General features: G+C 39.7%; 1 protein-coding gene across 4 annotated transcripts in view; it reads left to right on the top strand.

Annotated features, from left to right (window-relative positions):
• HELQ (helicase, POLQ like) overlaps positions 1-19,405 on the top strand; it is a 56,768-nt gene extending 37,363 nt beyond the window's left edge. For 3 of the 4 annotated variants that reach the window (XM_089912178.1, XM_022599336.3, XM_089912179.1), the window contains 2 exons: positions 3,949-10,507; positions 17,266-19,405. In XM_089912178.1, the coding sequence (XP_089768304.1) occupies positions 3,949-4,056 (108 nt within the window). In that variant the 3' untranslated portion in view covers positions 4,057-10,507; positions 17,266-19,405. The remainder of the gene's footprint in view (positions 1-3,948; positions 10,508-17,265) is intronic. The other variant, XM_089912177.1, reaches the window with a different exon arrangement.
• Positions 19,406-21,677: the final 2,272 nt, after the last annotated feature.

The raw sequence follows: 21,677 nt of genomic DNA, 5'->3' as shown, positions 1-21,677 counted from the left end.
ATTTTTTAATCTTTATGATATATATATATTTCTTTAATTAATTAATTTTTGGCTGTGTTGGGTCTTTGTTGCTGTGCACAGGCTTTCTCTAGTTGCGGCGAGTGGGGGCTACTCTTCTTTGCGGTGCGCGGGCTTCTCATTGCGGTGGCTTCTCTTGTTGTGGAGCACGGGCTCTAGGCGCGTGGGCTTCAGTAGTTGTGGCTCGTGGGCTCTAGAGCGCAGGCTCAATAGTTGTGGCGCACAGGCTTAGTTGCTCCACAGCATGTGGGATCTTCATGGACCAGGGCTCAAACCCGCGTCACCTGCATTAGCAGGCAGATTCTTAACGACTGCGCCACCAGGGAAGCCCAATCTTTATGATATTTTGTAGTGTAATCTCCTTATACTTTAGAATATAAAAGCAAAAACGTTTAACTATATATGCAAAAGTTTATACTCACAATATGTGGCTAAAAATAATACACGTGTTATGATACAAGGTTTGCTAAAAGGAGGAAAAGGATCTCCTAAAAAATAAAGACACTTTCAAGAGTTCATTGAAGTACGAGGAACTCTGGAACTCGCTGAACTCTGCCTCCCGCTACTCTTGGCACAGAAGTCCTTTCCTCAGCATCCCCAACACCTTCACTGACAAGGAACCTACAACCTCAAAAATTAAGTAGTTCTATTTTTGGACCCCTAGTGTTACAAAGAGCATCCCAATATAATGAGGCTGTGTTAAAATGTCTACCATGGCATCATAGAGTACTACCCTGTGGAACTAGACTGTTGCTTTGTTCATTTGGTAGCTTTTCACATACTTGAAAATGGCTCTTCTTGCCTCCAAGGGCTTATCTTTTCTGTTTCTTTCACCTGTAGTAAATAACCTAGTTTTAGGCTATTCACTATACTGGTCACCCTTTGCTAGATGCAATCCAGTTTGTCATTACCCTCCTGCTCCATGTGGGTAAATCCATTACACAACAGTTTGGGATTATTTCCTTCTTGATCTCAAGTATAGTTCTATCCTTGTGGTCTGAAATCTCATAGTTTTTTGTTTTTGTTTTTTAACTTCATCGTTATACTATTGTCATATATAGATCAGAAATGGCTGAAAAGTAAATTTACATCTTACTTTGTGAATAGTGCTCACATTGTTTGTATTGCTTTGATTGATCTTTACAACAATCCTCTGAGGTGGGCAGAGTTGGTGTTACATTCAATTTACAAATGAAGACACTAAAACTTGTTCCATTAGATTAGGAGTTCTTTGGGTTGATAGGAATGAAGTTATAGTTATTTCCATTTCTGTAGCACCTAGCACAGTATTCAGCCTATAGTAGATATTTAGCAAATACTTGAATAAATAAATAAAATTGGGGCTTCCCTGGTGGCGAAGTCATTAAGAATCTGCCTGCCAATGCAGGGGACACAGGTTTGAGCCCTGGTCCGGGAAGATACCGCATGCCACAGAGCATCTAAGCCTGTGCGCCACAACTACTGAGCCTACACTCTAGAGCCCACGAGCCACAGCTACTGAGCCCGCGAGCCACAACTACTGAAGCCCGCGCACCTAGTGCCCATGCTTGGCAACAAGAGAAACCACCTCAATGAGAAGGCTTCGCACCACATCAAAGAGTAGCGCCCACTCTCAGCAACTAGAGGAAGCCCGTGCATAGCAACAAAGACCCAGCGCAACCAAAAATAAATAAATTAATTAATTAAATCTATTAATAAATAAATAAGATTTAAAGAAATTGATTTACCCAAGGAAACACAGCTAGTCAGTAAGTAGTAGAGCAGGACTATAGAGTTACACTATATGTTATTAAGGATACAAATGGAGCTGCGGTAACGATGGCCAAAATAAGCGACTTTAAATGTTAAAGTTTTATTAGTGTTCGCAGCTGATACGAGGAATCAGTTGTGTGTCCAAGGATCCATACTGCCCCTGTCTAATTGCTCAGCCAGTCTTAATATATAGCTTCCATCTTATGGACTGAGGTACACGCTCTCCTTCCCACCATCCTTTCTGCTTTTCCAGTAAGCTTGAAAGAGTAAAATGGATATTCCTTGCAGGATTTTGAGTAGAAGAGTGGGTTAGAGGTTGCAAATAGGGGATGGAAGTAAGGAAAACAGTTAGGATTATACTGAGGTTAAACAGGTTTTTGCAGGAATGCCACAAAAAAGTTGTATGTCCTTAGTACATCAGATCAGGAGCCACAGGATGTCACTTTATCACATTACTGATAATGACTTTGATCATTTGGTTAAGGAAGTGTCATCTGGCAAGCTTTTCCACTGTAAAATTATTATTTTTCCCTTTTTATTAGTATTTTTGGAGTGGATACTTTGAGACTATGTAGATATCCTATTCTTCATTAAACTTTCACACACTTGTTTTAGCATTCATTGATGATTTTTGCCTCAGTTATTTCTATGATGTTTGTCAAGTGGTGATTTTCTAGCTCCATTGTTCCCTCTATATTTTTTATTGGCATTTTACTATGAGGAAAAGTTATTCCTTCCTCATTTATCTTTTAATTCATTTATTTATATCAGAGTGAATGATGGGTTCATACTTATTTTGATACTCAAATGGTCTCAGAGTTGGCCAGGAAGAGCCCCTGCAGACTGGCTCCTGTGTCTTTTTGGCGTGTCCCCATCATTATTGGTGTACTTTCTTACTTTCTGGTTGTATCTGTCAGGGTCTAATCATTAGGAACAGAAACCACCCAGTAATTTGAACAGGAAAGCTTAATATAAAGAATTAGTCAGCAATGAAGACTCAACACAGCCAAAAATGAAAATAAAATAAATTAAAAAAAAAAAAGAATTAGTAACAGAGGTTACTAGTTGGCCTCTAAGGGGTAAACAGAACACTTCAAGTCATTTGATGTTCGTGGTGTTCTCCGTATTCTAGTAATGTTGACATGTGAGTTTTGTATGGTTTACTTACTGTCCTTTGTGATCTGTAGAGTGCTTACAGGATGTGTTGGTAGATTCATTTTGCAGGGTCACCATTACCTCAGTTACTGGAAAGCTTACCTAATTACATTTTTTTTTCCTTGACTTCATTGCTTTATTTTTTTTTTATATTTGAAATTTCTTTTTTTAATTAATTTTTATTGGAGTATAGTTGATTTACAATGTTGTGTTCATTTCTGCTATACAGCAAAGTGTCAGTTATACATATACATCCTAATTACATTTTAGACTCCTTTATATAGTGCTAAATAATGCTATGCTTTATATCAAATTGGTAGAGAGTGGTTTTTTTCCTCTGTGTGATTTTGCTGACCTTTTTATCATAAAAATGTTATAAGAGAAATAGTGCAAATATTTCACACCAATATACTCAAAACCCAGATGCAACAAATATGAATATTTTATTTCTGGCTTTTTTAAAGAAAGGGGAGAAATCGTTATTCAGCAAATATTCATTGACATCCACTATGCACTGGGTTTAGAAATACTTTCTTTGCTCATTATGCTTCTTTTGAAGTTAGCCATATTAATTTTAGGAGTTTGAATAAAACTTTTCTTTGAAACACTGATAAGCTTTTAAAAGATGGCATACTAAACTTTGAGGAATAGTAAAATCCATATATAAAGGATAACATTTTTAAGAACTAATTAAATTTTTGCAAAATTGTCTTAAATTTTATAGATTAAAAGTTAATTTTTAAGTGGCTGAGTCTTCAGTAAAACAAATCTTTGAGAGTATTAAAGCTCCCTTATTTTTGGTATACCAAATGCAGTGATCAGCTAAAATGGCTTTAACTAAATGTCTCAGCTTCATTAATTGTAATCACTTGTTCTTAAGTGGCCATTTTTCAATCTCATTATTAGTTTTAATGTCTAGTTTGGTGGTATGTAAGGATTCAGGTGTCAAACAGATGGTGGTAAAATGTTAGCAGTTCTCTAGAAATTGGTGTTTTTGCCTCATGTCTTGATTTTTTATTGTAGTTGCTGTTGCATGAGAAAGCAGAGGCTTTGCAAGAAGAAGTAGAAGAGTTATTGAGACTGCCTTCTGATTTTCCTGGTATTGTGGCCTCTTCTGTTGAAAAGGCATGAAACTGTCACATGAAACATTTTTAAGTGTGAATTATTTATTGTACATATGTTTTATTAAAGATTCCCTGTAATTTATGAGTGAAAAAAATATATTTTAATTATATATTAAGAACTGTGGATGATGTTTGAATATTCCTGTCACCCATAATTGCATACATAATTATGCATTATTTCTCTGCTCAAAAATCTGGGGTTTACCACAAAATGAAATCCAACTTTCTCAACATATCCCCAGCCTACCCTTGTAGCCAGATCTTTCATTATCCTCTTACCCATTTCTTTCATCAAACTGGACTATTTAAAATCCCAGAATTTTCCCTGGGATTTCCAGACTCTCTCTTTCCTAACTGCTTTATGCTATTCCCCATGCATGGGAAATTATATTTAAAATGTACTAAATACTTCAAGTTTCAACTAAGAATGCTAGAATACTATCTCCTCTAAGAAATTGTCCAAGTTCAACCTCCTCCCCACCCCATACATGGGTTCTTACCCTCCTATAAGTATTGTGAGTCCCTCATTTATGCCCATGTCTTTTTTATTTTTATTTTCTTTTAATCCCCATTTTTTTTTATTCAAACAGAAAGTCACAAAAATTATAATCATCATCAGTTCACTCAGTCCCATGTAATTAATTTCTTTTTCATCTTGATATTTTGTTAGCACTTTTATGAATTCATCAGCTTTCCATTAGAGTTCTGAAAATGCTTATTCATTCAGCTCAGCAGTATAGTCAGTTACCAGAAACCTGTACTTGTCAGAGTCTTTTCCATGAATTCCTTGAACATGAAACCCTTTTATAGGAATATATTTGCAGAAGCATCAGAGTACACCCAGAACTGTCTGCAAATGACAAAAGACTTAAACATGACCACGGTTAAAGATTTGATGAAAGTTCATAATAATGCAATTGACAAGGAAATTTAGTTATTTCTGAGATGTACATTTTAAAGTAATAACTAGAATTATGACTTATTATACCAGAACATATAAGATTTTTAGAAATTTCATGTACTGTCTGAAACATTTATATTAACATATTTCCATACAAATAACCCAAAGAAAGTTTAGTATTAGTTGTTTTTTTGTTTGTTTGTTTATAGTGCAGGTTCTTATTAGTCATCAGTTTTATACACATCAGTGTATACATGTCAGTCCCAATCGCCCAATTCAGCACACCACCATCCCCACCCCACCGCGGTTTTCCCCCCTTGGCGTCCATACATTTGTTCTCTACATCTGTGTATCAACTTCTGCCCTGCAAATCAGTTCATCTGTACCATTTTTTAGGTTCCACATACATGCGTTAATATACGATATTTGTTTTTCTCTTTCTGACTTACTTCACTATGTATGACAGTCTCTAGATCCATCCACATCTCAACAAATGACTCAATTTCATTCCTTTTTATGGCTGAGTAATACTCCATTGTATATATGTACCACACTTCTTTATCCATTCGTCTGTCGATGGGCATTTAGGTTGCTTCCATGACCTGGCTATTGTAAATAGTGCTACAGTGAATATTGGGGTGCATGTGTCTTTTTGAATTATGGTTTTCCCTGGGTATATGCCCAGTAGTGGGATTGCTGGATGATATGGTAATTCTATTTTTAGATTTTTAAGGAACTCCATACTGTTCTCCATAGTGGCTGTATCCATTTACATTCCCACCAACAGTGCAAGAGGGTTCCCTTTTCTCTGCACCCTCTCCAGCATTTGTTGTTTGTAGATTTTCTGATGATGCCCATTCTAACTGGTGTGAGGTGATACCTCATTGTAGTTTTGAGTTGCATTTCTCTAATAATTAGTGACGTTGAGCAGCTTTTCATGTGCTTCTTGGCCATCTGTATATCTTCTTTGGAGAAATGTCTATTTAGGTCTTCTGCCCATTTTTGGATTGGGTTGTTTGTATCTTTAATATTGAGCTGCATGAGCTGTTTATATATTTTGGAGATTAATCCTTTGTCCGTTGATTCGTTTGCAAATACTTTCTCCCATTCTGAGGGTTGTCTTTTTGTCTTGTTTATGGTTTCCTTTGCTGTGCAAAAGCTTTGAAGTTTCATTAGGTCCCATTTGTTTATTTTTGTTTTTATTTCCGTTACTCTAGGAGGTGGATCAAAAAAGATCTTGCTGTGATTTATGTCAAAGAGTGTTCTTCCTATGTTTTCCTCTAAGAGTTTTATAGTGTCTGGTCTTACATTTAGGTCTCAAATCCATTCTGAGTTTATTTTTGTGTATGGTGACAGGGAGTGTTCTAATTTCATTCTTTTACATGTAGCTGTACAGTTTTCCCAGCACCACTTATTGAAGAGACTGTCTTTTCTCCATTGTATATCTTTGCCTCCTTTGTCATAGATTAGTTGACCATAGGTGCGTGGGTTTATCTCTGGGCTTTCTATCTTGTTCCATTGATCTATGTTTCTGTTTTTGTGCCAGTACCATATTGTCTTGATTATTGTACCTCTGTACTATAGTCTGAAGTCAGAGAGTCTGATGCCTCCAGCTCCATTTTTTTTCCCTCAAGACTGCTTTGGCTAATTGGGGTCTTTTGTGTCTCCATACAGATTTTAAGATTTTTTGTTCTAGTTCCGTAAAAAATGCCATTGATAATTTGATACGGATTGCATTGAATCTGTAGATTGCTTTGGATAGTATAGTCATTTTCACAGTATTGATTCTTCCAATCCAAGAATATGGTATATCTCTCCATCTGTTGGTATCATCTTTAATTTCTTTCATCAGTATCTTAATAGTTTTCTGCATACAGGTCTTTTGTCTCCCTAGGTAGATTTATTCCTAGGTATTTTATTCCTTGTGTTGTAATGGTAAATGGGAGTGTTTCCATAATTTCTCTTTCATATTTTTCATCATTAATGTATAGGAATGCAAGAGATTTCTGTGCATTAATTTTGTATCCTGCAACTTCACCAGATTCATTGATTAGCTCTAGTAGTTTTCTGGTGGCATTTTTAGGATTCTCTATGTACAGTATCATGTCATCTGCAAACAGTGACAGTTTCACTTCTTCTTTTCCAATTTGTATTTCTTTTTCTTCGCTGATTGCCGTGGCTAGGACTTCCAAAACTATGTTGAATAACAGTGGTGAGAGTGGACAGCCTTGTCTCATTCCTGATCTTAGAGGAAATGCTTTCAGTTTTTCACCATTGAGAATGATGTTTGCTGTGGGTTTGTCGTATATGGCCTTTGTTATGTTGAGGTAGGTTCCCTCTCTGCCAACTTTCTGGAGAGGTTTTATCATAAATGGGTGTTGAATTTTGTCAAAAGCTTTTGCTGCATCTATTGAGATCATCATATGGTTTTTATTCTTCAATTTGTTAATATGGTGTATCACATTGATTGATTTGCGTATATTGAAGAATTCTTGCATCCCTGGGATAAATCCCGCTTGATTGTGGTGTATGATCCTTTTAATGTGTTGTTGAATTCTGTTTGCTAGTATTTTGTAGAGGATTTTTGCATTTATATTCATCAGTGATATTGGTCTGTAATTTTCTTTTTTTGTAGTATCTTTGTCTGCTTTTGGTATCAGGGTGATGGTGGCCTCATAGAATGAGTTTGGGAATGTTCCTTCCTCTGCAATTTTTTGGAAGAGTTTGAGAAGGATGGGTGTTAGCTCTTCTCTAAAGGTTTGATGGAATTCACCTGTGAAGCCATCTGGTCCTGGACTTTTTTTTGTTGGAAGATTTTTAATCACAGTTTCAATTTCATGACTTGTGATTGGTCTGTTCATATTTTCTATTTCTCCCTGGTTCAGTCTTGGAAGGTTATACCTTTCTAAGAATGTGTCCATTTCTTCCAGGTTGTCCATTTTATTGGCATAGAGCTGCTTGTAGTAGTCTCTTAGGATGCTTTGTATTTCTGTGGTATATGTTGTAACTTCTCCTTTTTCATTTCTAATTTTATTGATTTGAGTCCTCTCTTTTTCTTGATGAGTCTGGCTAATGGTTTATCAATTTTGTTTATCTTCTCAAAGAACCAGCTTTTAGTTTTATTGATCTTTGCTATTGTTTTCTTTGTTTCTATTTCATTTATTTCTGCTCTGATCTTGATGATTTCTTTCCTTCTGCTAACTTTGGGTTTTGTTTGTTCTTCTTTCTCTAGTTCCTTTAGGTGTAAGGTTAGATGGTTTATTTGACATTCTTCCTGTTTCTTGAGGTAGGCTTGTATAGCTATAAACTTCCTTCTTAGAACTGCTTTTGCTGCATCCCATAGGTTGTCATGTTTTCATTTTCATTTGTCTCTAGGTATTTTCTGATTTCCTCTTTGATTTCTTCAGTGATGTCTTGGTTATTTAGTAACGTATGGTTTAGCCACCATATGTTTGTGTGTTTTACGTTTTTTTCCCTGTAATTCATTTCTAATCTCATAGTGTTTTGTTCACAAAAGATGCTTGATATGATTTCAATTTTCTTAAATTTACTGAGGCTTGATTTGTGACCCAAGATGTAATCTATCCTGGAGAATGTTCCATGCGCACTTGAGAAGGGAGTGTAATCTTCTGTTTTATGGATGGAATGTCCTATAAATATCAATTAAATCCATCTGGTCTGTTGTGTCATTTAAAGCTTCTGTTTCCTTATTTATTTTCATTTTGGATGATCTGTCCATTGGTGTAAGTGAGGTGTTAAAGTCCCCCACTATTATTGTGTTACTGTCGATTTCCTCTTTTATAGCTGTTAGCAGTTGCCTTATGTGTTGAGGTGCTCGTATGTTGGGTGCATATATATTTATAATTGTTATATCTTCTTGGATTGATCCCTTGATCATTATGTAGTGTCCTTCCTTTTTTCTTGTAACATTCTTTTTTTTTAAAGTCTATTTTATCTGATATGAGTATAGCTACTCCAGCTTTCTTTTGATTTCCATTTGCATGGAATATCGTTTTGCATCCCCTCACTTTCAGTCTGTATGTGTCCCTAAGGCTGAAGTGGGTCTCTTGTAGACAGCATATATATTGGTCTTGTTTTTGTGTCCATTCAGCAAGCCTGTATCTTTTGGTTGGAGCATTTAATCCATTCACATTTAAGGTAATTATCGATATGTATGTTCCTGTGACCATTTTCTTAATTTTTTGGGGTTTTCCTCTCTTATGTTTCCCACTTAGAGAAGTTCCTTTAGCATTTGTTGTAGAGCTGGTTTGGTGGTGCTGAATTCTCTTAGCTTTTGCTTGTCTGTAAAGCTTTTGAGTTCTCCATCAAATCTGAATGAGATCTTTGCTGGGTAGAGTAATCTTGGTGGTAGTTTCTTCCATTTCATCACTTTAAGTATATCATGCCACTCCCTTCTGTCTTGTAGAGTTTCTGCTGAGAAATCAGCTGTTAACCTTATGGGAGTTCCCTTGTATGTTATTTGTCATTTTTCCCTTGCTGCTTTCAATAATTTTTCTTTGTCTTTAATTTTTACCAATTTGATTACTGTGTGTCTCGGCGTGTTTCTCCTTGGGTTTATCCTGTATGGGACTCGCTGTTCTTCCTGGACTTGGGTGGCTATTTCTTTTCCCATGTTTTCATTAAGTTAAGTTTTCAACTATAATCTCTTCAAATATTTTCTCTGGTCCTTTCTCTCTCTCTTCAACTCTGGGACCCCTATAATGCGAATGTTGTTGCATTTAATGTTTTCCCAGAGGTCTCTTAGGCTGTCTTCATTTCTTTTCATTCTTTTTTCTTTAGTCTGTTCTGCAGCAGTGAATTCCACCATTCTGTCTTCCCAGTCACTTATCTGTTCTTCTGCCTCAGTTATTCTGCTATTGATTCCTTCTAGTGTAGTTTTTATTTCAGTTATTGTATTGCTCATCTCTGTTTGTTTATTCTTTAATTCTCCTAGGTCTTTGTTAAACATTTCTTGCATCTTCTCGATCTTTGCCTCCATTCTTTTTCCGAGGTCCTGGATCATCTTCACTCTCATTATTCTGAATTCTTTTTGTGGAAGGTTGCCTATCTCCACTTCATTTAGTTGTTTCTCTGGGGTTTTATCTTGTTCCTTCATCTGGTACATAGCTCTGCCTTTTCATCTTGTCTGTCTTTCTGTGAATGTGGTTTTTGTTCCACAGGCTGCAGGATTGTAGTTCTTCTTGCTTCTGCTGTGTGCCCTCTGGTGGATGAGGCTATCTATGAGGCTTGTGCAAGTTTCCTGATGGGAGGGACTGGTGGTGGGTGGAGCTGACTGTTGCTCTGGTGGGCAGAGCTCAGTAAAACTTTAATCCACTTTACTGTTGATGGGTGTGGCTGGGTTCTCTCCCTGTTGGTTGTTTGGCCTGAGGCAACCCAACACTGGAGCCTACCTGGGCTCTTTGCTGGGGCTAATGACAGACTCTGGGAGGGCTCACGCCAAGGAGTACTTCCCAGAACTTCTGCTGCCAGTGTCCTTGTCCCCACGGTGAAACAGTGCCACCCCCTGCCTCTGCAAGAGACCCTCCAACACTAGCAGGTAGGTCTGGTTCAGTCTCCTATGGGGTCACTGCTCCTCCTTCCCCCGGGTCCTGATGTGCACACTACTTTGTGTGTGCCCTCCAAGAGTGGAGTCTCTGTTTCCCCCAGTCCTGTCGAAGTCCTGCAATCAATTCCCACTAGGCTTCAAAGTCTGATTCTCTAGGAATTCCTCCTCCTATTGCCAGACCCCCAGGTTGGGAAGCCTGACGTGGGGCTCAGAACCTTCACTCCAGTGGGTGGACTTCTGTGGTGTAAGTGTTCTCCAGTCTGTGCGTCACCCACCCAGCAGTTATGGGATTTGATTTTACTGTGATTGCGCCTCTCCTACCGTCTCATTGTGGCTTCTCCTTTGTCTTTGGATGTGGGGTGTATTTTTTGGTGAGTTCCAGTGTCTTCCTGTCGATGATTGTCCAGCAGCTAGTTGTGATTCTGGTGTTCTCGCAAGAGGGAGTGAGAGCACGTCCTTCTTCTCCATCGTCTTGGTTCCTCCTTCCCCATGTCTTTTTTAATGTGACTAGTTTGAAATCTCCTGGAGGGCCAAGACCTTTGTTACCATCTTTGTATCCACACAGCACCTACCCCAGTTTATTGCACAAAGTAAGAACCTCTGTGAAAACGGAATTCTACTCAAATTAATAATTTAAAGATTCTCTTTAAACACAACTTAAATATTGGCTCTCCTCCCTCCCTTTTCAGATTAATAGTTCGAATGTAGATGACTGGTTAAACTAGAAAAAAAGTAATAACTAGCAATATTTATAAGTACTGAACTGGTTTAGTTAAAGTTTTCCTCACCTATCTGAGAGACATCCATTGGAAACTTTGCAAATAGATCCACAGTCTAAGTTCTTTGTGCCTTACCATTATAGACCATTATGATATGGACACACCTCAGAAATATTGTGGGTTCGGTTCCAGACCACCACAAAAAGCAATTATTGCAGCAAAGCAAGTCACATGAATTTTTTGGTTTTCCCATGCATATAAAGTTATGTTTATACTCTGCTGTAGCCTGTTAGGTCTGCAGTAGCATTATGTGTAAAATAAAACAATGTATATATCTTAATAAAAAATACTTTATTGCTAAAAAGTGCTAACTGTCATCTGAGCCTTTAGTGAGTTGTAATCTTTTTGCAGTAGTAACATCAAAGATCACTGATCACAGATCATCATAACAAATATAATAATAATGAAAAAGTTTGAAATATTGTTAGAATTACCAAAATGTGACATAAAGACACAAAGTGAGCAAATGCTGTTGGAAAAGTGGTGCCGATAAAATTAGAGTAACTTGCCCAAGGTCACGTACTGTTAGTGGCAGAGCAGGGATTCAGACCCAGCCAATCCCAATCTAAAGTCTCTTTACCTTACCAATATACAGTATTGTTTTCGTAGAATTTTTCCCATTTTGTCCTTCCTGAATGTCCCTTTCACCTTGCTTGATTTTGTCCCTAGCATTACATCACATTGTCACACCTCACCCCTCCATATGAGGCACAGTAGGGCATCCTAATGTCCTGGTAGAATCCTGGGCTGTACTGCACATATTCCATTTATTGCAATTAAAAAGATTGTAAAAGAGCAGCTGGCCCACCTACTGGCTGCTTGGGTACAGCCACTGAGGTGTGCCCCAGAGGTCCATAGTTAAGCCTTCGGTGTTGTAAAATCTAGAAACTCCAGTATGGTTAGTTTGCTCAAGTGAGCAAGTCTCTAAGTGAGCACTGATTCTTGCTAACCAATTTATAAGAGACTGATCAATAATCCCAACTTATTAATTTAAGATTCGAGATGGCAAGTTGGAGGGGTACCTTTACGGAAACTAGAAAACCTGTACCTGCAGTCTGGGACCATCTCCCCCTCCCCCAATCAGTGTCTCTCTAGGTCAATCCAACTGAAAGGCTGTAACCAAGGGTAATGATGGGCGATTAGCCCTGAAAGATATTAAAATGTAAAGAAATTGAAACAGTTCAGCTGTAGAGAAGAAGAGAAAAGTAGATTAGTGGGAACAGAGTGGAGAGTAAAAATAGATTCAAAAACATTTAAGAACTTATATATAATATATAATAAACATGGTTTTTCAGTTTTGATTGATAGAAACTCAGGTATATCTAGCTTAAACAAAAAAGAAAATTTAGTAGCCACATTCTCAAACCATAGCAGCCATAGAACTGGCCTTGGAGCAACTGGAGCCGGAGACTCAGCACCTCAGGACTTGCCACCTCTTCTTTGTCAGGCAACTCTAGACTGACTCAAGAGCTTCAAGATCAAAGCAAAATGAGCTCTCTGCTGCCATTCCAGGTAGAGAAGCTTCTGGGAGGGATTCTCATTGGTCTAATTGGTCCTTTGCCCACCTCTGTGGCCAGGGTGTAGAGTTTTTGTTTTGTGTTAGTTTTTTCAGAAGCTGGAGGGGAGGGGTGGTAGGCATAGAAATCAGTAGCTACTACAGGTGACACTTGAGTCACAGTGGAGAAGATGGATAACTCAGTGAATGGAATTCAAACAGTGGCTATCTCATGCTTTAGGAAAATATTAAGCTGAATCTCTACCTATGTTCCTAAACCAAGTTAAATTCTAGGTAAATGAAAAGATTTGAATGTGGACTTTTTGATGGTATCATCTGACTGCATGAAGCACCAAGGAGTGTACCCACAGTTCCTTTGTATCAAGCTTCAAGACATTAAAATTTCAGCAAGTCCTGGAAAAAGGAAAAAAATTTTCCTTTTTGTATTTTTTTCAAACTTGCCCATTTCTAGAATGTTTAATTTCACCAAGATCTTTATAATGTCCTGGCTTCTTTGGATTTGCATTATAAGCTTAAATAACCACCACCAAAAAAGAAAAAAGGATTTTTTTTTTTCTATTGGGTACATCAAATTTTGGGTCAAGTTTAAGCGTTTCAAACCCAGCTATCCTCTCAACAAATATCAAAACTGATATTTCTTCAGTCCTTTCAGGAAGGACTAATGTAAGACTCTCCTGGGCTTTCTGCTTCCATTCGTAAGAACCTTCCCACACAAGAATACTACAGCTTTTTAATTCCACACTGTTTTCCTTACAGCCATCTGAGGTACATGTTGTTTTTTACCCTATGTTACAAATGAAGAAAGTGTGGCTTGCCCAGGATCACTCCATTAATAAGAGACAGAGCCTAGGTCACACCTAGGTCATGCTGATAATTCTTTCTTTGATTGTGTTTATTTGCATTATAAGCTACCCTATGTGTGTTTGGAAAGGAGTTGATCAAGATGGCAGACAGCATATATCAATGTAATAGCCCCTCGTCCTGCCTAAAATCCTATGAAGTGATTAAAAATACAAATTTGATGTGATGAATTAGCATGCTTCATTTTTCGTTTTTAAAATAGTCTTTTGATCCTTTTCTTCAGTAAGTGGTTACCCAAGTGATATGTGGTCACTTGGAGTAAAACTTAAAGATGTGATAATTCTCTTTCAGGAGAATTACATACATCTCTTTCAGGATGTTTGTAATGTATAAAAAATTTGCTATTAGAATTAAAACTATCACTCTAGAGGAAATGAGTGATTTTGCTCCAGCTGAACCAAACGTATTAGATGATTAAACCTCCCCAAAATGATCCATATGCACAGAGAGGGCAGTAGAAGCTTTAGTCTAAGGGCTGCACTAAAACATGTGAACCTGGCGGCACAAGTTAATACACTGATGGAAGGGGCCTCAAGCCAAGGCATGCAGGCAGCCTCTGGAACCTGAGAAAGGCAAGGGAACAGATTCTCTCCTAGAGCCTCCAGAAAGGAACTCAGCTCTGCTGACACCAGCTGTTAGCCTGTTGAGACCCTTTGAGACTTCTGATCTCCAGAACTGTAACATAAATTTGTGTTGCTTTTAACCACTAAATGTGTGGTACTTTGTCACAGCAGCAATAGGAAACGAACACATCTGAAAATAGCCTGGAACACAATTGGGGAGCTACCATTCTGCAGGACCCCTTCTGGATCTTAGCATATGAGCAATCTCAGTTAAATGTGTTAGGCCCATTGACAGGATTATTTTGTGTTCCTGAAAACTATAGAAATTAACTGGTGAATGCCTGCGTTTTTTTTAAATAAATATATTTATTGTTTATTTTTGGCTGCGTTGGGTCTTCGGTGCTGTGTGCGGGCTTTCTCTAGTTGCGGCGAGCAGGGGCTACTCTTTGTTGCGGTGCATGGGCTTCTCATTGTGGTGGCTTCTCTTGTTGCAGAGCACGGGCTCTAGGTGTGCAGGCTTCAGTAGTTGTGGCACGAAGGCTCTAGAGCTCAGGCTCAGTAGTTGTGGCTCGTGGGCTCTAGAGTGCAGGCTCAGTAGTTGTGGCACACGGGCTTAGCTGCTCCGCAGCATGTGGGATCTTCCCGGACCAGGGCTCGAACCTGTGTCCCCTGCATTGGCAGGTGGATTCTTAACTACTACACCACCAGGGAAGTACCCCTACCATTTTTATTAATTGCATTTTCTCCAGTAAAAAGATTTCTTTTTATTTTTCCCTTCAACAACTTAAGTAAAAAAGTCCTATCCCTAGTTGACTAAAACAAAATGACAACAAAAAAGATCCAATTACCACAGAGATTGGAAGTTTGAATCCCTAACTTCTGAGGAGTTTTATGAGCCATCTAGTCTATGATATTTCCCCAGACCTTGTTTTCTGTCTTCAAAGGGGCATAAAAGTATGTTATCATGATAAAGAGATATGTATAAAACTAGGAAAATGTAGGCTAACTGCAATGTAAGTATAAAGAACTAGCTATTGTAATGCTGCATGCTAAACGATCCTTCTTTGTAGTTAAATATAGTATTACTGTATGATCACACATAAAATTGGAAAAAATCTACAGACAAGACTACTCACTCTACATGAAGTACAATAACACTAGTTTACTTTATAAATGTGTAAGCACTTTGAGAGTCTACTGCCCATCCTAGAAATGATGAAGGAATTCAATATCATTTTGCTGAAATTTGTCAAAGTCATCTGAAAGCTCAATGAAAATATTTACATGCATTTTAGTGAATAGTTTTGATGTGCTTAGCCTGATGCTAGACGCTGGTGGAAAACAAGAGGGAATATTTGGTTCTTGTTGCTTTTAGGCGCAGTAAAGCATAAATACATGAACCATGAGCCACTGATGGTTACATCATGAAGCACAGTGTACAAGAGATAAATGCTTATAGGCACTAGAGACAGAAGTGGGAGGTGATGGGAATGTCTGAGACAGAGGGAGAAGGGTGGGTGGGAGAGGGGAGAACATGATCGACAACAGGAAGGTTCTCTTCTAGCTGAGCTATACAGAGTGAAGGCTGCAAGCACCATCTGTATATTTGCACTCTTAAAGCAGTAATGAGGAACCAAAAAAGCAGCAGCAAATGATTTGTGCTGAGCCATCTCTGCGTGCTCATCTGGTTCACCTTGTGATCAATGAAAGGCCCTGGTGAAACACCTGACGGGTGGACACGTGTGACCACAATATGGACAGAGCCATATGGAGATCAAGTTCATAAGCTTGGCCTTGTTAGCACTGTGATCTGTCTGTCTAGTCCTTGCTGCCGAGGACAGATAGAAAATGTAGATCTGAGCTTTGTGAAACATAAGCTGGACACTAGGTAAAGCGTTAAGGATAGAATTTATTCAGTACTAAGTGCAGAGGTGATGGGCGTTTTCAAGGAAGAATGGGGGACAGGAGGGGAAAGAGCGGGCCCTCCAGCAGAGACTGGGTTTATTGATTGGTGCTTATCCAGAGGAGAAGCAAGCTTCTAGTATCTGTATGACAGGAGGTAGTGGTGTAAGTCAGAGCAAGCCCCCCAGAGCCTACTAAACAGGAATGGGGGCCGTACAGGGGCCTGTCTATTACCAGGTTTGGGCTGGAACAAACAGTAATCCTCCTGGCAGTTTTCTCAGGCAGACAGTTTAAGGGGGGAGTAGAGTCATCCTAGGGGTGCAGCCTTGAGCTGTTAGGAGCTATGTTAGTGTTTGTTCAAATCTTTTAATGGGGGCTTGGGACTGGGCGGGGAGTGGGGGGACGGAATCATTTGTGCTGAGAGGCTGCAGTTTTTCTAGGCCAGAGTTAAGGCCTGGTCGAAAAGAGGGCTCAGATGAGCCCGTTTAAAGTTTGGTCAAGAAGAGAATCTTTGTCACTTTCCAAGGTTTGTTCCACATGCACCACTTAGCTCACTTTAAAACATGCCATCACTAAGACTGATATTTGGTTTCCTTCAATCTACGTTATGAAACCTAGACCTTGGTCTTTAATATTAGTTCTTGGTTCTTTTTCTCAGCGTGATCACAGGGGAGTAGGAAGGGGGTTTTGCATGAGTTATTCCAGCTCTTCACATAGCTCTTAAGTTCACCTTTCAGAACTCCTGCAGCAGAAGGAAGCCTTCAGAAACTGGAGCGACCTTGAAAAGCTTTGTCTGCCAACCACTTGGGTTTGAGCAGGTGCGGTCCAGAATGACCTCAAGGGGGCTTGAACTTTTATAGGCAACAGGCTGCACTTTAGTTGTTCCAGCCTGTGCAGACGTACTAAATCAAAATTAAATGTTAATGATGGTGGTGTCTGTGCCACTCTGCTGGGGAAACTAAAATGCAGAGAAACGAGGCTCTAACAGCTGTCAGTAATTGGGTCACAGCCTTCCCCTGTGCCCTGGCTTCCTAGATTTACGCCGGCACCTACTATCGTTAATGGCCCCGCTGCCAAAAAGTCTCACCTTTGCCAAGATGTTCACTGGAGGAACACGTGTTCTTGCAGGAGAAGCTGAAAGTTCCTGAGAGAAGCACATAAAGAGGACATGAATCCACACATAGAAAAAGGTGAGCATGATGTGCTGCCTCACCAAATGGTCCCACATGCAGAAGAACAAGCTCGGCTGTGGCTGCGTCTGCCCTTCTGTTACCAAGGGCAGTGCATACTTCCGGTGGAGGCTGACTTGTGAGGTGACCTTTTTGTTATCTTTTCCTGCGAAATGAGCAGATTCTAGCAGATGCTGCTGAAACCTCTTTCTTGTCAATTCAGCAGAGAGAAAGCATCTTTCCCATTATTTATTCCAAATGCATACTTGGCATGTTCCTGATTCATAATGGCTAGTGGTTTCATTCATACACAGTGGTCAATTGAGTTCCTGTGTCTGAGGCAGGCCACCAAGCAGGCTAAGATCAAGGCATCCCATCCCAGATTTCTGCTTCTCCACAGTGAACTTCAGTGATCTCTGTTGAATGAGAAGCTTGAATTCTACTCTTGGAAACAGGTGCCCTGACTGGCCTCTGCTGGAACTGTAGGGAAATTGTTCTGAGACAGCCTGGGACCTGGGACCCTTTGCTGCAGTGCTGCAGTGCTTGGACCTGGACACACCTCTCCTTGAGCAACAAAATACAAAGAAACTCTATGGGACTAAAAGTAACTGCGTGCATGCCAAATTCTGGACCCAAAAAATGCAAAGAGACCAAAAAACCCAACTGCCGCTTTTGAAGAGCCTGGAGCAAAAACAGGGTGTTGGGAGCAAAAGCAAGGTACTTCTCATGCCCCCTGCACACAACACCACCTAAGGGGTGGGCAAAACACCTAAGCCACCCCTCTGGCCTGACCCCTGGACACACCCCTACCCACACCCCATATAAGAAACAAGCTTGCCTCACCCCTCCCCCAGGGAGCTAGCAAGCAAGGGAAACTGTTGTTTGTTCTCGCTCCCCACTGCTGCAGCAGGGACCCCACTTAAGCCTCGCCTGAATGTCTTGTCCAGCCTCTTATCAATTTCTATTGATTGGGGAAGGCCAAGAACCCTGGTTGGTAACAGTTCCATAGGTAACTCAAATTGTTTGGAAAAGAATGAGCTCTATTCCTTTTTTCTGGGGCCACTTGTCACATCCATACTGTGAGTTAAGAGGCTTCCAAGTGTTATTTGGGTATTTAAGCACGTCAATTTGGTGTTACTTATAAACCAACATAAAATTATATTGATAGTTTTCATGCATGGTGGAGGTCTCTCAAATGCAAAGAAACATGACTGGCTGGCAAAGAAAGTGACAACTGAGCTGTTTGGCCATTGTGTCTGTCCATAACTATGAATAAGGAAGACAGACAGAAAGGAAAGATGGAGTCCAGAGGGCTAAGGGGGAATAAACAGGCCCAGCTTCCGGAATCTGAACACTGCTGAAAATTTCCCTCTAATCTTACTGTGGAAACCAGAAGGGCATCAATTTAAGATACATGTCGATCACAGAGTTTGGTACCTGCTGAAGTTGCTTTACACAATCTGTACTTTCTACTGAGGGGCAGCTGTGTGCTGCAGGGGATGTAAAGGTGAATCTGATAGGATCTGGTCCTTAAGAAACATGTAGCTCAGTAGCAGAGAGAAGCCATCCGTGTAAATAACTATAACAAAAGTGATTAGGAGAGGAACTTCAGAGCAGAGATAGAAGCACAATTCTGAGCTAGATTAGAAGAGGATGTTAAGAACCCAAGCTCTTCCACCTCCACCTCCCTGATTCATTTGGAAAAAGAGGAAAGCATGGAGAGTCTGTGAGTGCTGTGTGCCACTGGCTTACTGCATCCATGTCTTTGATGGCTCACATAAACAATTCAGAAGATGCCTTCAGGCATGGCTAGATCCAGGACTCAAATTTTCTCCCCAGGATACTGTCTCCTTTTATCTTAATCCTGCTTTCCCCTGAATTGCTTCCATTCTCAGTCAGGCTCATCCTCACAGCTAAGAAAAAGAATTCCTCTTTCACACTTTTTCATGGTGGCTAGAAGGATAAGCAATTGACTAGGCCTTGGATACGAGACAACCCCTAAAGCTACAATGGTTTGGGTCATAACCCCCCTCCCTGGACTAACTGAGAAAGACAATTAAGGTGTTGTTTTACTTTAATAAAAAAAAAAAAGAGGTTGACTCTGGGCTGGTCAGAGATGTCTTCCACTAAGAGGACTGACTAAGTTCCTCTAAGAATTGCAGTGCTCAGCCCACAGCAAACATTACTGCAACATGAATCAGACAGGTGTGGCTCATGGAGTGAGAGCGGAAGGCTTCAATTGGCATCCCAGCCCAGTCTGGGCTCAACTATCTGGGCTGTGTGTCTTGATAATTTGTCTAGGCCAGGACTTTTCAATGGAGGATGGTTTTCATCCCCACGCCACCTGGGACATTTGCCACTGTCTGGAGACATTTTTAGTTGTCATAGGTTGGGGGGAGGGGATGTCCTACTGGCATCTAGTGGGTAGAGGCCACGGATGCTGCTAAACATTCTAGAGTGCACAGGACAGTTCCTACCACAAAAAATTATCTGGCCCCCAAATGTTAATAGTGCCACACTTTAAAAACCCTGGTCCGGGCAATCAGAAAAGAGTGTATTTCTTCTGTTTTGCCAAAAAAGGAAAAACTATAAACCAGAATTACTGAATTATTTATTTATTTATTTTTGCTCATTACTGGATGTAAATTGAGTTGGTAAATTACCCCATAGTATGTGTGAGGGCAAATAAGAGGCTTAATTCTTGCTGGAAAGACCCCCCTACTTTTCCCTTTTCTTTAAAAATGTCTTGCTTTGTTGTTGCAGTTTATCTTATGACAGGGTTTCCGAAAGCAAGCTCATCACTCGAGATGAATTGTGCCGAAGCACAGCAGTAGAGGGCTGCCGCTCGCTCAGGCAAAACAGCGCCATCTGTCCTGCTGTGGTAGCTTTTATTTAAGCATTATCTATGTTTACATCTTAAGACTTAGTTTTCTTAACATTCCAGAAATGCCAAAGCAGCAACATATGCTTTTATTTATTATACAAGCAACAATGGGCTTTCTTGAAGACATGCCGGTGCTTCGACCTTGAGCTCATAAGCAGCACAAGGACATCTCCTTGTGTTCCCATCATTCTGATTATACTAAAGTAGCACACGGACGTTTCCTTGTGTTCTGATTATACTGAGGTCATTTCATGGATCAGTGCCCAAAGTATCCAGGACTGCCTGCAGTCCTGGCTTATTCGCCCGCCCTCGGTTTGCCGAGGGGTGCCAGCCCCTTGCCTTGCAGAGGGGTTCTGGTCTATTGGCTAGCCCTCGGTTTGCCGAGGGGTGCCAGCCCCTTGCTCTGCAGAGGGGTTCTGGCCTATGGGTCACGTCTCCTTTCCATGTCCTCAGTTTTTCCACTACACTTTGTATGTAAATCCTTTTAATGGCTAGATAAACCTCTTCTTGGTCTCACAACTCGGGAGTATTTCCCAAGAACCTGGGAGCCATATGTAAGAAAGTTGCATCAAGGAAGATATCACCCCATCTCCCACTTTCCCAGGAGGAGGTGGGCCTAACGTCAGCTGTCCCCGACTGCAAATTGCAAACCCAACCTAACACCATGGGCTTCACCCTCTCTGCTGTGAGTGTGAGGTGACTTTCGGTCTCCACCATCTCTTAGCAGATGGCCCGACATGTGAATCGCATTCTGGTTGATGCTTATTCAATAATAACAATTGTTTTCTTTCTTTTCTTTGTAGACGGATTTTCTGGGCTGTGAAGATATTTTGTTTTTAATTATATTTCCCCAATAAATGCCAATTGATTAGTGAGATTAAAGGGCAAACTCTTTAAAACTCAGACATGTGGACGTACACATTTCTCCGTGGTTTTCTGATAAGGATATTTCACACCAATTCATTGTGATTTTCTTTTCATCTTGATTCAATTCAAGATTAAGTTCTCTGTTGTTTAAATGTTCTTATAAGCTGTCCTTAACCGTATTATAATGTTAGTATTATTTTCAAATAACTTATATGTGGTCTTACAATCACCTTTGTTTCAAAAGGAAGTTTTACTGTTTCATATTCCTTTCCAAGAAATCATTCTACTCATTTCTTTTTAAAATTTCTCCTTTTCTTTATTAATAGGAACTATACTTAATAAAAATAATTCCCATAGCTGAGCTCTAGAAAGAAGTAGTGATTAGCTGGCGTATTTTTTTGCAAAAATAAAATAAAATAAAATAAAGTTAAATGAGCTCTAGTTTCATATTTGGGAGGCAAATGTTGAACCTCTGCATAGACTGCAAGATCCCAGAGGAAATGACTTTACCTTCTACTACTAATGTAACTATCCAAAGAGTGAGGAGTGCTGAATATGCAGTAAATGCTTAAAAAACAATGTCAAATCTGGGTAGAAGGTAAAACAAAAACAAAACAAAA

Source organism: Delphinapterus leucas, chromosome 5 (genome assembly GCF_059928025.1).
Source record: "Delphinapterus leucas isolate spDelLeu-1000000601 "Yukka" chromosome 5, BTC_Dleu_Yukka2, whole genome shotgun sequence".
NCBI lineage: Eukaryota > Metazoa > Chordata > Mammalia > Artiodactyla > Monodontidae > Delphinapterus > Delphinapterus leucas.
This window is presented reverse-complemented; position numbering and strand designations above follow the sequence as displayed.